This window comes from Rhamphochromis sp. 'chilingali' (genome assembly GCF_963969265.1).
Source record: "Rhamphochromis sp. 'chilingali' genome assembly, chromosome: 2".
NCBI classification, from domain to species: Eukaryota; Metazoa; Chordata; class Actinopteri; order Cichliformes; family Cichlidae; genus Rhamphochromis; species Rhamphochromis sp. 'chilingali'.
Genome location: NC_137930.1, coordinates 23,751,907 through 23,764,566, shown reverse-complemented (window position 1 = coordinate 23,764,566; position 12,660 = coordinate 23,751,907). Strand labels below are relative to the sequence as shown.

Here is a 12,660-nt window from a genome sequence, read left to right as displayed (position 1 = left end):
ATTGCACAATATAATACTGACGCATTGTTTTTCTTTTAGTGCTTGTAGTTGAGCCAATGCATGACTTTGATAACTAAAGAGGAGGGAGAAGGAGTTTTGTTATCAGTCATTAAAAACAAAGCAGGAATGATCTCTCAGCTAATAATCCCAATAAATAATAGTAATGACGAGGACTAATACGATAAAAATCAATTCCACGTGATCAGAGTCACCAATCATGTCAACATGGTGTGAACACGGCCCTGCACACGCGTTCAGATTTCCACTCGGAAGCACGAGAACACGGCGATCGGCCTCCCGCTCGTCTCGCGGGTGGTCCGGACGAACTGCGAGAGGGTGAGGGTCAAAAACCACACGGCGACTTATCTATTGCACAACAATCAATCCCTCAAACTAAAACAATACTAACGCGTCGCTCCTAACACTGCTGACAAGCCAACGATCCACCTGATGGCTTTTAAAAACTCACTAATGATGTGCCTTTGGCGTGATGGGAAACAAAGCCTTTTTTGAATTTATATTTAAAAAAAAAAAAAAAAGCATCTTGTGATTTTTTTTTTTTTTTTTTTGTTCAGCGCAGGAAGTGTTGAGAAGGATCAACACAGATCTGCTTTGCTTTGTGTGAAAACCCACACGGGGAAGGGCGAGGCAGCTGATTCTGTACTTTAGCATCACTAGGGAGGGGGTGGGCAGCGGGCGGGCGAGGTGCTGATCAGTGGTAAGAAACTAGTCTGCACTCAGAACAGTGGGATTCTACTCACAGATCATTTTCTTAGAAACCTTAAATTCAACTGTTTTAAAGAATCGCACAGAATCATCTGCTGAGGGTGTTTTTTCTTTTTTTTTTGGTCACAGGGTGACTGCAGAGGGATAGAAAAATAATGTCATCCTGTACACTGTTACATTATAGAAAAAAGGTATCACAAAATATTTTAAAATTATACTGAGGTATGAAAGTATGAAACACCTCTTGTGCACACAGACAGAACGGCACGCTTCACGTACTGTAGGCTCAGACGCACTTCAGCGAGTCCCGTAAAAGGTTCTCGAGCTTTTTCTTTGTTCTACGTTATGCTCCGCGGTTAGCGCAAAGATCCGGACAGACCCTTCGAACTGATTCTATCGCTCTACCCAAGCTTTCGCGTGCTGCTCTACAGCTTCCAAAACAACACAAGTGGAAAACAACTGACATGAGTAACCCTCCTCTCTAATCTACCAGCACAATCTGCTGAAATGAGCTCTGTTAAAAAGGAACCGTTTGTGCTGTGATGTCTTTGTGCCTGTCGGGCTGATAGCGATCTAAAGAGTGGGTAATACTGACTGAAGTAGGAACCGACAAAGAGGCGCACAAACGCAGGCACGCACACGCTCGCTCACACAAATGAAGTCTTTTTCCAGTCAGCCAATGCTGCAGCTTTCTCCACTCCGGCCCTTGAAGGGTTCACAGGTTAAAAAGTCCAGAAGAGGCTTCAGGACAAGGTGCAGTCGTAGGTTCCCTCCTCCTCCCCCTGCTCCTCCGTTTGTTCGGGAGGACAGTCCTCAGAGGGGGGACGGGGGAAAACTCCTGCGGGTTCGAGAGAGGGCAGGGCCAGGCCCAGCGGGGTCACCACTCCTCTGCTGTCTTCTGCCCGAGGTACCGCGGCTCCTCCCAGACCTTCAGAGCCACTGAGCTTGGAGCATTGGGTGGCAGGCTGGAAGGCTTCAGGCTGCACCTGCTCCGACGTCGACTCCATCAGCCGCTGCAGCTGCGGCTGGATCAGGCTGAGGAATGGTTTGTAACCCAGGCTACGGGAAGAAGACAAAACATTTATTGTAATAAAAAAGGTAAAGAAATCTCTCTATACGAGTTGTTATATCCATCAGTAGAGTTGGATAGGTCAATCCAAATACTGATAGCATAGTTATCAATACTGGTATCGGTATCTGATTGTTACTGATCGTGACTTTTGATAATAGGATCGATAACAACGCCGGCACTGGTATCGGCTCTATACTAGTGTATTAGGACTGATGGTACTGCTGGAAGGTGTGGTTTGTATTTATTGCGTAATATCCATCCACGCATTCGCATCCGCTTATCCTTATCCCAGCTGTCATAGGGCGAGAGGCGGGGTACGCCCTGGACAGGTCGCCAGTCTGTCGCAGGGCCAACACACAGGGAAAAACAACCAGTCGCACTCACTCCCGCATTCACACCTATGGGCAATTTAGATTTTTCAATTAACCTATCCCCACAAAGTGCATGTCTTTGGACTGTGGGAGGAAGCTGGAGTACCGTGGCTCAGGGGGTTGGGAAGCGTATCTGTAACCGGAAGGTCGCCGGTTCGATCCCCGGGCTCTCTGTCCTGGTCGTTGTGTCCTTGGGCAAGACACTTTACCCTACCGCCTACTGGTGTTGGCTAGAGGGGCCGATGGCGCGATATGGCAGCCTCGCTTCTGTCAGTCTGCCCCAGGGCAGCTGTGGCTACAACCGTAGCTGCTTCCACCAGTGTGTGAATGTGAGAGTGAATGAATAGTGGCATTGTAAAGCACTTTGGGTGCCTTGAAAAGCGCTATATCAATCCAATCCATTATTATTATTATTATTATCCGAGGAGAACCCACACAAACATGCAAACTCCACACTCCAATTCCTGATGGTGGAATTGAACTCAGGACCTTCTTGCTGTGAGGCAACAGTGCTAACCACTGTGCTGCCCTATTGTGTAATATAAAAAAAATTAAAAAAAATCACAGTGATTTAGTGGTCATTAAAAATGTGTCACAATTTCCAAACTAAAGATGACATCTCATAAATCAGAACACACTGCTCTCCCCTACATAACGTGTTTTTATAGATTAAAAATATCGGTACCAGCACAGAACTACCCACCAGTCTGTGGAGGCCCACGCATCGACTGCTAATAATCCGTTTCGGACACTCTGCACATTTTCCGCAGGAACCTCTGGGTTGTCCAGGAAACTGATCACCTGCTTGATGACATTTGCATCCCGCAGGATCAAACCAATCACCACACACCACTCCAGGCAGCCCGCCTCCATGAACACATGGAGAAGATATCTGATAGACACACAGAAGGCGCAGCTTAAATATACGTGTTGATTTTGCATTGAATTAAACGACCATAGTTTGAATGGGGTCCCACCTGAGCTGCACCTGGGACTTGTGCGGGCCTTTGTTGGCCAGCTCCATGGAGATGTGCTCCAGCTCGGCCTGACTCAGGCTCAAAGTGGACGAGTTCTCGTCCACCATTGTCCAGTCGCCATCCACCACTGAGCTGGTCTCTGTGAGGTCTGTGGCCGAGCCGATGCTGTACTCCTCGACTAGAAAGCGCAGTGAGTGAAAGATGAAGTTCGGCTTAAGCGGATGAAAACAAAAGAAGGGAATAACTGTTAAAGTTGTATTACCTTTGTTGGTGAGCAGTGACAGGAAGGCCTCATGAGTCTGTGGTGAGTGCTGGTTCGAGTGAGCAGAAGAGGCTGTGTCCATGTCTTTGGGTCTCTGCTCAAGCCCGTCCATCCAGGTGTGGTTGTCAGGAGCTGTCGGAGGCGGTGCCGTGTCCATGTCGTTGTTCAGCAGGCTGTCTGCTGACTGTGACTTCAACAACCGTGGGCTCAGCACTGAAAACAACAACGAAAAACAGCAAGAATTACAGCGATGAAGCCAGTGATGGCATGTAAGGATTAAATTGTCAGTAGTATGCAAACTGGGGCACCATACTGGATGGCTATTCAACCATCACCTTTAAATATTTAAAGTAATAATTGATTTCTCTGTAAACCTTCCTGTTCTTCACTCACCTGTACGGCACCGTCCATTCTTCAGTGGTGAGCTGAGGTTTCCCACAGGAATGACAGGGAACGGCCAGAGGAAGTCCTTATGGAGCTTCTTCAGCGCCAATACAAAATCATCAACTCGGGCCACGCGGTTTCGCTCGCGACATAACCAGCCGATGAGTTCGAAGCCCAGCTGAGCGGAAAAGCATCCCAGATCACGAAGGCGCACCTGCTCCAGGAGGTGACGGGCATGGCGCCACAGCATCATGTCGATATACATGTTCTCTGCACACTCCACATCCCGACTGGCGGGAGGATGCAACAGAGGGAAAAGACAGGAATAGTTAGATGAGCAGAGCACATTCTGAACAAACTGCAGTACTAGTGTCCACTTTTATGCAAAATAATGTGCAGGTACCCTTTAGCAGAAGATCCAGAAGGCATACTGAAGGTCTTCTGCAGGTTGAACTTTCCTGCGGTGACCGAGTCGGCCGACTGAGACAAGCTGATGCTGCGATTTCTAAAGAACTCGAAACCTCCAGTTGAGCTGGGTTCCTGAACACAGAAACACGTTTGAAGGTTACCAGTTTAAAGTTTATAAAAAGTGCTTTTCATGGGCATGTAGTCAGAAAGAGCTGTGCAATAACACAGAATAAAACAAATAAATAAAACAGGAAGAGACAATAAAAGATCATTAAAGGACAGTCAGTGAATTTAAGACAGAATAAAGATAAAACCGTACGAGGTTGGTGCCCTTGCTTGAAGCCAGACTGACAGTCACTGTAACATTTTCAGCTCCTCACCTGAGTAGTGGGTGTTGGGGGCGGAGTCTCCATCTCCCCTGAACCAATGGCTTTGAGGAATCTGATCATGTGCCGGCAAAGGTCCCACTTGCCCTGCTCGAGAGCCGTGTTGAAGAGAAGAGTGGCGTGCTGTCTGCTCACTGCTGGAACCTCCATATTCTTTATGGAGGAGGAGAAAAAGAGGAACGCCTGAGACTTTGAGGATCTTTTTAAGGATCTTGGAAAAATAAATTAGACTCTTTTCCAAAGATTTTCAAGGGTGAAAATGCAAATAATCTCTGCCATTATAAAGTTAACTGAAGTGGGGAATGTAGAATATGGTAATATGAGCTGTTGACTCCGCTCGTTACCTGCAGTATAATCAAATAGGAGGCCGCTGTGTCCAGATCCTGAGCCATGAGACACTCCTCAAACAGATCTTTGGGGTTTCCCACGGCTGCAAACAGGTAGTTCCACAGGGCGTACTCTGTCTTCCTGGCGCAGTGGACGATGGTCTGGAGGAACAGGGGGAACTCTGTGATGAACTTTGCAACGGTGGGAAGCAGCGGGTCGGGTATGGGCTCCCGCGACGTTGCCTCTTCTTCCAGCACTACATGAACCATCAGCTCCATGACATGGGGGAAGTAGGGGAGGGAGGCACATGACTGAGCCAGCATCAAAGCCTTGAAAGGAAACAGTAAAGAAAGGAATAAATTCTCTCATATACTAACATCGCACACACTATCAATATTTTCATACCTGAATTTCTTGGTAATTCAAACAAATTCATACAAATTTGAAAAGAAAGTTTCTCAGAGCTTTGTCATCATCATGCCCTGATCATCATCGTGATCAGTGCTTTTGGTCTTTATTTAAAGTTTTCCTAAACAAAATTGCAAACGGAAAAAAAGTAGGGTTTAACCTTTTCATTTAAAAGTATTCCAGTATCAAATATCTCATCTTAAATTGCCTTATGTGCTCTTAAAAATGCAGTGCTGGAAGCCTCATTTCTTTTCTGGCTTCCTCTTTGGCGACAAGTATCTCAGTTTCTTCGGACTTGGATTTCGAGGTTCTTTTTGCTCAGGGTAAGAACATTACGAGGCTAATGTGATTACAGTATGGACCTGTGTTATCGCTTACAAAGAATGTAGTCAAAACTACTCCAAGCAAAGCAAAACCCTTATAAAAATAAGCAGATATGTTGAGCCAGGCTGCTCCAAGTACCTGTTCACCCAGGTTGCGAACCAGCAGCTGTCTCAGTATGTGGTGGAGGTAGATCTGTGAGGTCCTCTCTACTGTGCAGTAGGGAAACAGTGCCTCCAGTGGCTCTGAGGATCCCTGCATCCCGTCGTAGAGCACAGTCTCATTGGTTGCCCCCAGTACGAGGGCATCCTCGAACAGCACGGCCAAAGGGTAGATGTTGATGTGGAAGGGCAGCATTATGCGTCTGGAGAGGAAGGAGTGGGGTTTGCGATGGTCTCGGGGGAAAAGTGGCAGCCACACTTTCATGCCCGCTTCTCCACAGGACAACCAAAGAGCCTCCAGCAGATGGCGCTTTTTCTTGTTGGATCGACAGGTGGTCCAAACATTCTCCACACACTGGGCCAACACGACAGGGGGACAAAATGGGAGCTAGTGGGGGAAAAAAAAGCAAAGCTGTTATGAGCGGATGCCTAAAATTTAAAAATTCAGTTTTAGTGGTGTGAGGTCTGATTTCTGTTTGCACGGACATCAGTATTATTAGAACATTTTGCATGCAAAGATATCAGTGTGAACTCACCAGCTTCTTGTTGACAGCAGCCGTGTCTTTCTCTCGCACTTGCGGTCCTGAACGGTCCCGCTGTAGCATGATCAACTGGCCAGCCAGATTTAACATAATGCTCTCTGCCATGCAGGCCTGACACACACACACACACACACACACACACACACACACACACACACACGAGGCATTATTAAAACACCTGTAGTTACAGATCGGCGGTTGCTGTATGCTACTGTGTTCCTGCACTACCTGCTGCGGGGCTTTTAATGTGATGCCAGTCTCGGTGCGCACAGACGTGAGAGTGACAGACACCACAAGGGCTGGATGAGGGATGTAACGGGACATCGACACCTCCTGCAGCAGCTCCACACTGGCTGTCGGGTTTGGACTGGAATGATAATAATAATCAGGAGCTTAATAAAAGAAGACTAATGCACGGGAAAGAAAATAATCCAAGAATGCAAAGAAAAGAGCTGAAAACCATACAACGATTCTACATTTTCTACTGTGACAGCTTCACGTTAAAAGGATTTTTCTGTTTAACCAGTTCAAGGCCGGCAGTCATGAAGTGGTCACAGGAAAGCAACATCTCAAGAATCATTCATTATAGTTTTTTGTTTCATTTGTAAGAATAATTTTCATCATATTTGACATTTTTATAAAATTTTGTTAAGACTCGCATATAATTTCCTGAATAAGAGCCGAGCAACCTTGACTCTGACCACTGTATTCCAAACAAATTCTGAAATCCAAATAAACCGACGTATCAAATCTGTGGGAATTCTCAAGGCGTTCCAGATATATAACCTTCATGAAAAGTGATGAATGAACAGCTGAAAGCAGGACCCAACAACATAAGGCCCTCCATCCATAACGGTCACTGGCACAAAAACTGATAAAACCTGCCCACCGTAACACCAACAGATGACGTTCTTCTCCGGAAACGGTTAATTTGTGATGTAAAGACTGGATTCGTGTGTGTATAGAAGCCCACCTGTCGTTCTTCCTCTCTATACTATAAAGACAGATGGAGCAGTCGGCTCTGAAGAGTATGACCATGTCTCTGAAGACATTGAGCAGCAGAGTGTCAGAATGTAGCTTAGTAACTGAAGCAAAGGCATTGTCCAGGTTGGATGAGCGTTGATAGAGTCTCAACTACAGAGAGACCACAGACGGAGACATCAAAATTAAAGACAGGCATTAGATCAGACAAAAAAACCAAAGGGATTTTTGACACGGTGGTATTATAGGTGGTGCTTCAGTCTCACCTGCTCCTGCTGGTCTATAAAATTGTAACAGGCCACCACCACAAAGTCATTCCACCAAGCCAGACCTCCTGTGACTGTCATGTTCTGCTCCTGCAGAAAAAAGCAACAACACATTTATCAGGTACTGTCCAACAAAAACACTTTTGTGCACAAATTCATTTTTTAAACAGACTGTTATTCTAATTGTATTTTCAACTGCATTTTTAGAGCTTTTGCATGGAATAGCTTTCTCCACGCACATACGCACAAACAATATATGGACAAAAGTACTGAAGCACCAATAAACACACTTATAGAAGCTGTCTGGATCTGGAAACCCACACTGTGAAGCTCCTGACACACAGTTTTTGTGGTGATGTTAATGTCAGAGGAGGTTTGCAGCTCTGCAGTTATTGAGTGAGCAGAGTGGCTTTTACACACTATGCGTCTAGGCAGCACTTAGCGACCCTGCTCTATGACTTCATGTGGTCTGTCACTTTGTGGTTGAGTTGCTGTGGTTCCTAAATGCTTCCACCTTTCAGTAACACCACTTACTGTGGATATGCGCGTTGGAGGAAATGTCACAAACTGGCTTATTACATCAGTGGCATCCTATTACAGCCCCACACTGAAATTCAGTGAACTATTTAGGACGACCCATTCTCTCACAAATGCTTGTGAAGGCAGACTGCATGGCTAGGTGTGTATTCATATTCACAAAAAAAAAATGAAGTTACAAGTTATTCCTGGCACATTTGTCTTTGTTACAGTGGTAGTATTTTCAACGTGTGGACAAAATAAAAGTATCTTAGAGCTCAGATGAGGTTTTTCCGTCATTGACCACCTATTGATCACTGCACCAAAGTCATCTATTAAGGTGTCAACATACCTGAGTGATATTCCCAAACAACTTCCATTTCCTTGTAAACAAGGAGTAGTGTGCAAAGCCTCGCCTCCCTGCTACAGCCATGCACTGGCCTGCTGTGTCTATGGCTGCAAACTTTACAAACATACACAGACGTCGGTAAGATACACCAAACACCAATTTCAAGTGTTGACACAGAAAACGAGCAACTCCATAAAACTAAAAACAGCTCTCACTGGTTTTGCTACCAGTGTGATGACATTTTTTTAAAGTTAAGTTGAGCTTGTTTATAGAGCTTTACATCATATAAAAATGAGCTTTGGAGGCCAGAGGCAACCAAGCCAAAACTTTCCACATAAAAAGAGGACTATACTTCACATTTATCTTCTTCTGCATGTAAAACAAGCTTACTTTATAAAAACTGAATGCATGCATTTATTTATCAAACATCACTGAGATCAACATTAAAGTCAAACACAAACACACACACACACTTACCCGTATAGGCCAGTTGCTCTCTAGGTATGTGCTGTGAATCTAGAGGACAAATAAAATTCAATTTTAAAAAAAATGAAATGACAATGAGCTAAATTTTAGATTTACTGACACACACAGGCCACTTCAAGCTACTCAGTTTATTTGCATCTGTCTTTCATAATCCATAATCCAGAAATGACTGCAGTTTCTGTGCACTAACTTATTCTTGATAATGACATACAGGAAGTTTGCAGAGCAGCAGGAGGAAGCACATCCTTACCTGGACCACGTGCCAGTGCTTGTGTCCCAGTAAAGTGCTGAGTCCCTGAGAGAGAGAGGAGTCGGGGTTGGGGGGCGGGTGCAGCGGGCTGCCGTCGCGCGGGTGTAAGTGTGTGTGTGGGTGTGTGTCAGAGTTGCTATGGATCTGTGTGGGGTCACCGCAGGTCAGGTAGAGGCGGTCTTCACCGTGGAGTAACACCTGCTCCTGGTTACTCTGCAACAGCCAAGAAAGGAGCAAACCGAGCATAAATGCAGGGCATGGCGCGTGTGTGCGGTGATGCTTCCATCAGCACCGTGCATCTTCTCACCGTGCAGGGGTTGACTGTGAGGGCGCTCTTAATGAAGTGGAACTGCAGTATGCCAGCCTGCAAAGCGCTGGAGTTAGGAGGTGCAACCATCTCCACATCCTGCTCCTGCTCCTCTTGTCTTCTCCTCTCCTGTTTGTGAGGGAGCACCCATAGGTGGTAGCCTTCTGCACCCCAGCTCTAGAAAGGGGCAAAGTGCAAGATTCAGCATACAAAAAAAGTTTTCACCTCTATCACAAATAAAGACTTTTATTTTGATTTTTTCACTCTTAAAACAAATGTCTACATACCATAGAGCTGATTTTAAGGGGGTCTTTCTTGGTACCATCAGATCGATGTCTAAAGGGAGCAAACACACAAAAATCATTACAAACGAACACGCTGTATGAATGTAGCAGGGCCGCATCTGTGCCTTCACTCACATGAAGTCCTCTCCCAGAGTGCAGATGAGGTGAGCTCCGAAGACGCTCCACAGCGACAGGCCGCCGCACTCCCACGTAACCATGACAACGCTGCAGTCAGGTGACCAGCAGATTAGTTTGACAGGGCCCGTCTTGTTGTAGATGTCTGAAAAGGCAAAGAGTGCACAGAAATTACAACACTTCTGTTTTACTGTTGTATTGGACTTTTTCTTTTTCTATTTTATTTATGCACCAAGTTCTGTTGTGTTTTCATTTTTATACATAATGACGAGCAAAATCTGTGAATGGCATCACGTTGGGTGACATCAAAAGAGCAATACTGTTGATTCTGCACAAACACTTTGTGCTTTTCTAGATTCACTGGGATTTTAACAAACATGTAATGACAGTCGACTGAATGTGCAGAAAGGCCACTGCAGGTAAAACTGTGCCACATTTGGCTCTTGTAGATAAAAACATTTATATAAAATCAGAATGATATTACCTAATGGTAACCTAATGAGGGCTTAGTTTGTAGAATGTGATGCAACTGGGATAATATTACAGGAGCTGCTATTTAATTAAAGAGGAGGAGAATTGCATGACACACCTTGCCTCAAACTCTGCGGGAGTTTAAAGTAAGGTGTCTTTACGCTAAGCTCTTAACTACAAAGCAAGAGGAAGACACCAGCCATTTTCATTGTTTAAACAGCCATGGGTCTATAAGGCAGTTCAGCCACTAGGGTGAGCTATGGCTTTGGACCACAAATCCAACAAAAGTGATGCAGGATATCAGATACACAAAGAGAAAGACAAAAAGCTGAAGGAATGTACATTACAACCTGTAAAAGGATGCTAAGTGGAGCTAAGCTAAGATGAAAAAGGAGTAAAAAAAAAGCAAGACACAAGAATTGAGGGTAAAATGAGGATACCTGGGTAGTGTTTTGGAGTGAGCTCCAGTTTGTGGGAGAGCTGCATCGACCCTGTTGTGGTGTCGATCATGTACACCAGCACCGAGCCGCTGCAATGACAACACACGCATTTCAACCAGCGTAACATGCTGTGTAAGATGAGAGGAACTGCATGAAACGTCACGGCCTAGCTACAATTCTGTGCTGTGAGCTTCCCCCAGCATGTTTGTGCATCTCTTTGCACGTTAACATGAGACAAACATACATGAAAACAATTAAAACAGCAACACAAGCTCAGCATCTGTACTGTATGTGAATGCCATTAAACACAGATGCTTAAAAATCGGATGTCTGCAGTTGCTCCCTGCCGATATTTTGCTTAAGCTTGTTTTCAAATATGTGAAGACTTTAGTAAAACATTTGTACTTTATACATTTCCAATGTTTTGAAAAATATAGTACAAAACAGTGTAGAAAATAGTGTCCGAAACATGGTGAAGGGGAAAAGGAAGCAGCATGGAGAGAAATTCCTGCCAACCTGGCGTTATTGCTCTGCGTGAGGAGTTCCTGACGAGTACACACTACTTAGCCTCAGCAAACACAAACTGACAGATTCTCACACTGGACACACACACACACCACACTGACAACAACCTCTCTGTACCACACACACACACATTCAACAAACACACCCAAGATCGCTTTCCAGCACTGCCCTGTAAACGATGTAGGGAGACGGCGAGAGAGGGAGACGTTTGCAGAGACATGTACCTGGCGCAGCCAAAGGCCATCAGCCTGTACTTGTTGTTGACAGCCACACAGGTGCCATCAGTCACATCCGCTGCCCAGACACCCTGCAACTGCTGGACAAACACAAGAAGCCTTCTTGAATAACAGGTAACAGTAAAATGATGCAGACTGTCAAAAAAAGAAAAGATAACAAATCTGAGAGTAAAGCACATCATCACTCGATTGGTCACAATTTGTATCTGACATTTATGTCTTGATGTTAAAAATCAACACCCACTGTCTATTTTCCAGCCAAAATATTAACTGTAAACTGAGATGCAAGAAAATGTTTTTCCTGATGGTCATTTCGGTCTTCACCGTGCCAAGAACACTAAAAGCCGCAAGCTCTGTAACTGAGTCATTACCGCAATATTATTAATAACATTTTGTTCTGGCTTTGTGTGTACTTGAACATGTTGCATTATTAGTGTGCATAATTGCTCTCTGGAAGTACTGCTGTGCATCTCCTGCATGGTGAAAAAGCAAGTATATCGGAGTTTCTGACAGTAAATCAGGAAGGGACCAATTCCTGCCACTATTAAAAATGTATATCTTGGAAAATAAATAAATAAATAACTAAAATGATAAAAATAAATGGTATTCAAAACTTTCCACACAAACAAATTAGGTCCATAATCAGACACTTTTTGTGGCTTTGCCTCTGTACATCACCACCACAATCAATATGTGATTAAAGTGCAGATTTTAAGCTTTAATTCAAAGAGTTTCACAGAAATTTTGCATTTGTTCAAAATTAGTGAAAAGCAGTTTTTAAACCAGGTTCTTATTCAAAACAAAGCAGACAAAGGAGAGAAGAGTGTGAGATGGTGATCCATCAGCTCACATCATTTTAAAAGTGGTGGCTACAGTGTTACAGCATGTATGGGAGCCAGTGGAGCGGGCTCACTATTTATTGATGATGTAACGGTTTATAGAAGTAGCAGGAAGAACTCTGAAGTGTACATGGCTATACTCTCTGCTCAGATTCAGCCAAATGCTGCAAAACAGACAAAGCTTCACAGTGCACATGGATAATGACCCAAAGAATATTGTAAAAGTTAAG

The 12,660-nt window shown here is 44.6% G+C and overlaps 1 protein-coding gene across 5 annotated transcripts in view; it reads right to left on the bottom strand.

The window, feature by feature from the left end:
• Nucleotides 1-518: 518 nt before the first annotated feature.
• The window catches only part of ric1 (RIC1 homolog, RAB6A GEF complex partner 1), a 48,360-nt gene continuing 36,218 nt past the window's right edge, over nt 519-12,660 (bottom strand). For 2 of the 5 annotated variants that reach the window (XM_080875029.1, XM_080875033.1), the window contains 20 exons: nt 11,580-11,671; nt 10,831-10,919; nt 9,920-10,064; nt 9,788-9,836; nt 9,501-9,677; nt 9,194-9,406; nt 8,935-8,973; nt 8,461-8,571; nt 7,593-7,682; nt 7,319-7,479; nt 6,574-6,712; nt 6,340-6,456; nt 5,784-6,191; nt 4,931-5,242; nt 4,581-4,739; nt 4,196-4,332; nt 3,802-4,082; nt 3,147-3,621; nt 2,873-3,061; nt 519-1,785 (listed from right to left, as the gene is read on the bottom strand). In XM_080875029.1, coding sequence (XP_080731155.1) covers nt 1,470-1,785; nt 2,873-3,061; nt 3,147-3,621; nt 3,802-4,082; nt 4,196-4,332; nt 4,581-4,739; nt 4,931-5,242; nt 5,784-6,191; nt 6,340-6,456; nt 6,574-6,712; nt 7,319-7,479; nt 7,593-7,682; nt 8,461-8,571; nt 8,935-8,973; nt 9,194-9,406; nt 9,501-9,677; nt 9,788-9,836; nt 9,920-10,064; nt 10,831-10,919; nt 11,580-11,671 — 3,699 coding nt within the window. In that variant the 3' untranslated portion in view covers nt 519-1,469. The remainder of the gene's footprint in view (nt 1,786-2,872; nt 3,062-3,146; nt 3,622-3,801; nt 4,083-4,195; nt 4,333-4,580; nt 4,740-4,930; nt 5,243-5,783; nt 6,192-6,339; nt 6,457-6,573; nt 6,713-7,318; nt 7,480-7,592; nt 7,683-8,460; nt 8,572-8,934; nt 8,974-9,193; nt 9,407-9,500; nt 9,678-9,787; nt 9,837-9,919; nt 10,065-10,830; nt 10,920-11,579; nt 11,672-12,660) is intronic. The other 3 variants (XM_080875031.1, XM_080875032.1, XM_080875030.1) reach the window with 3 other exon arrangements.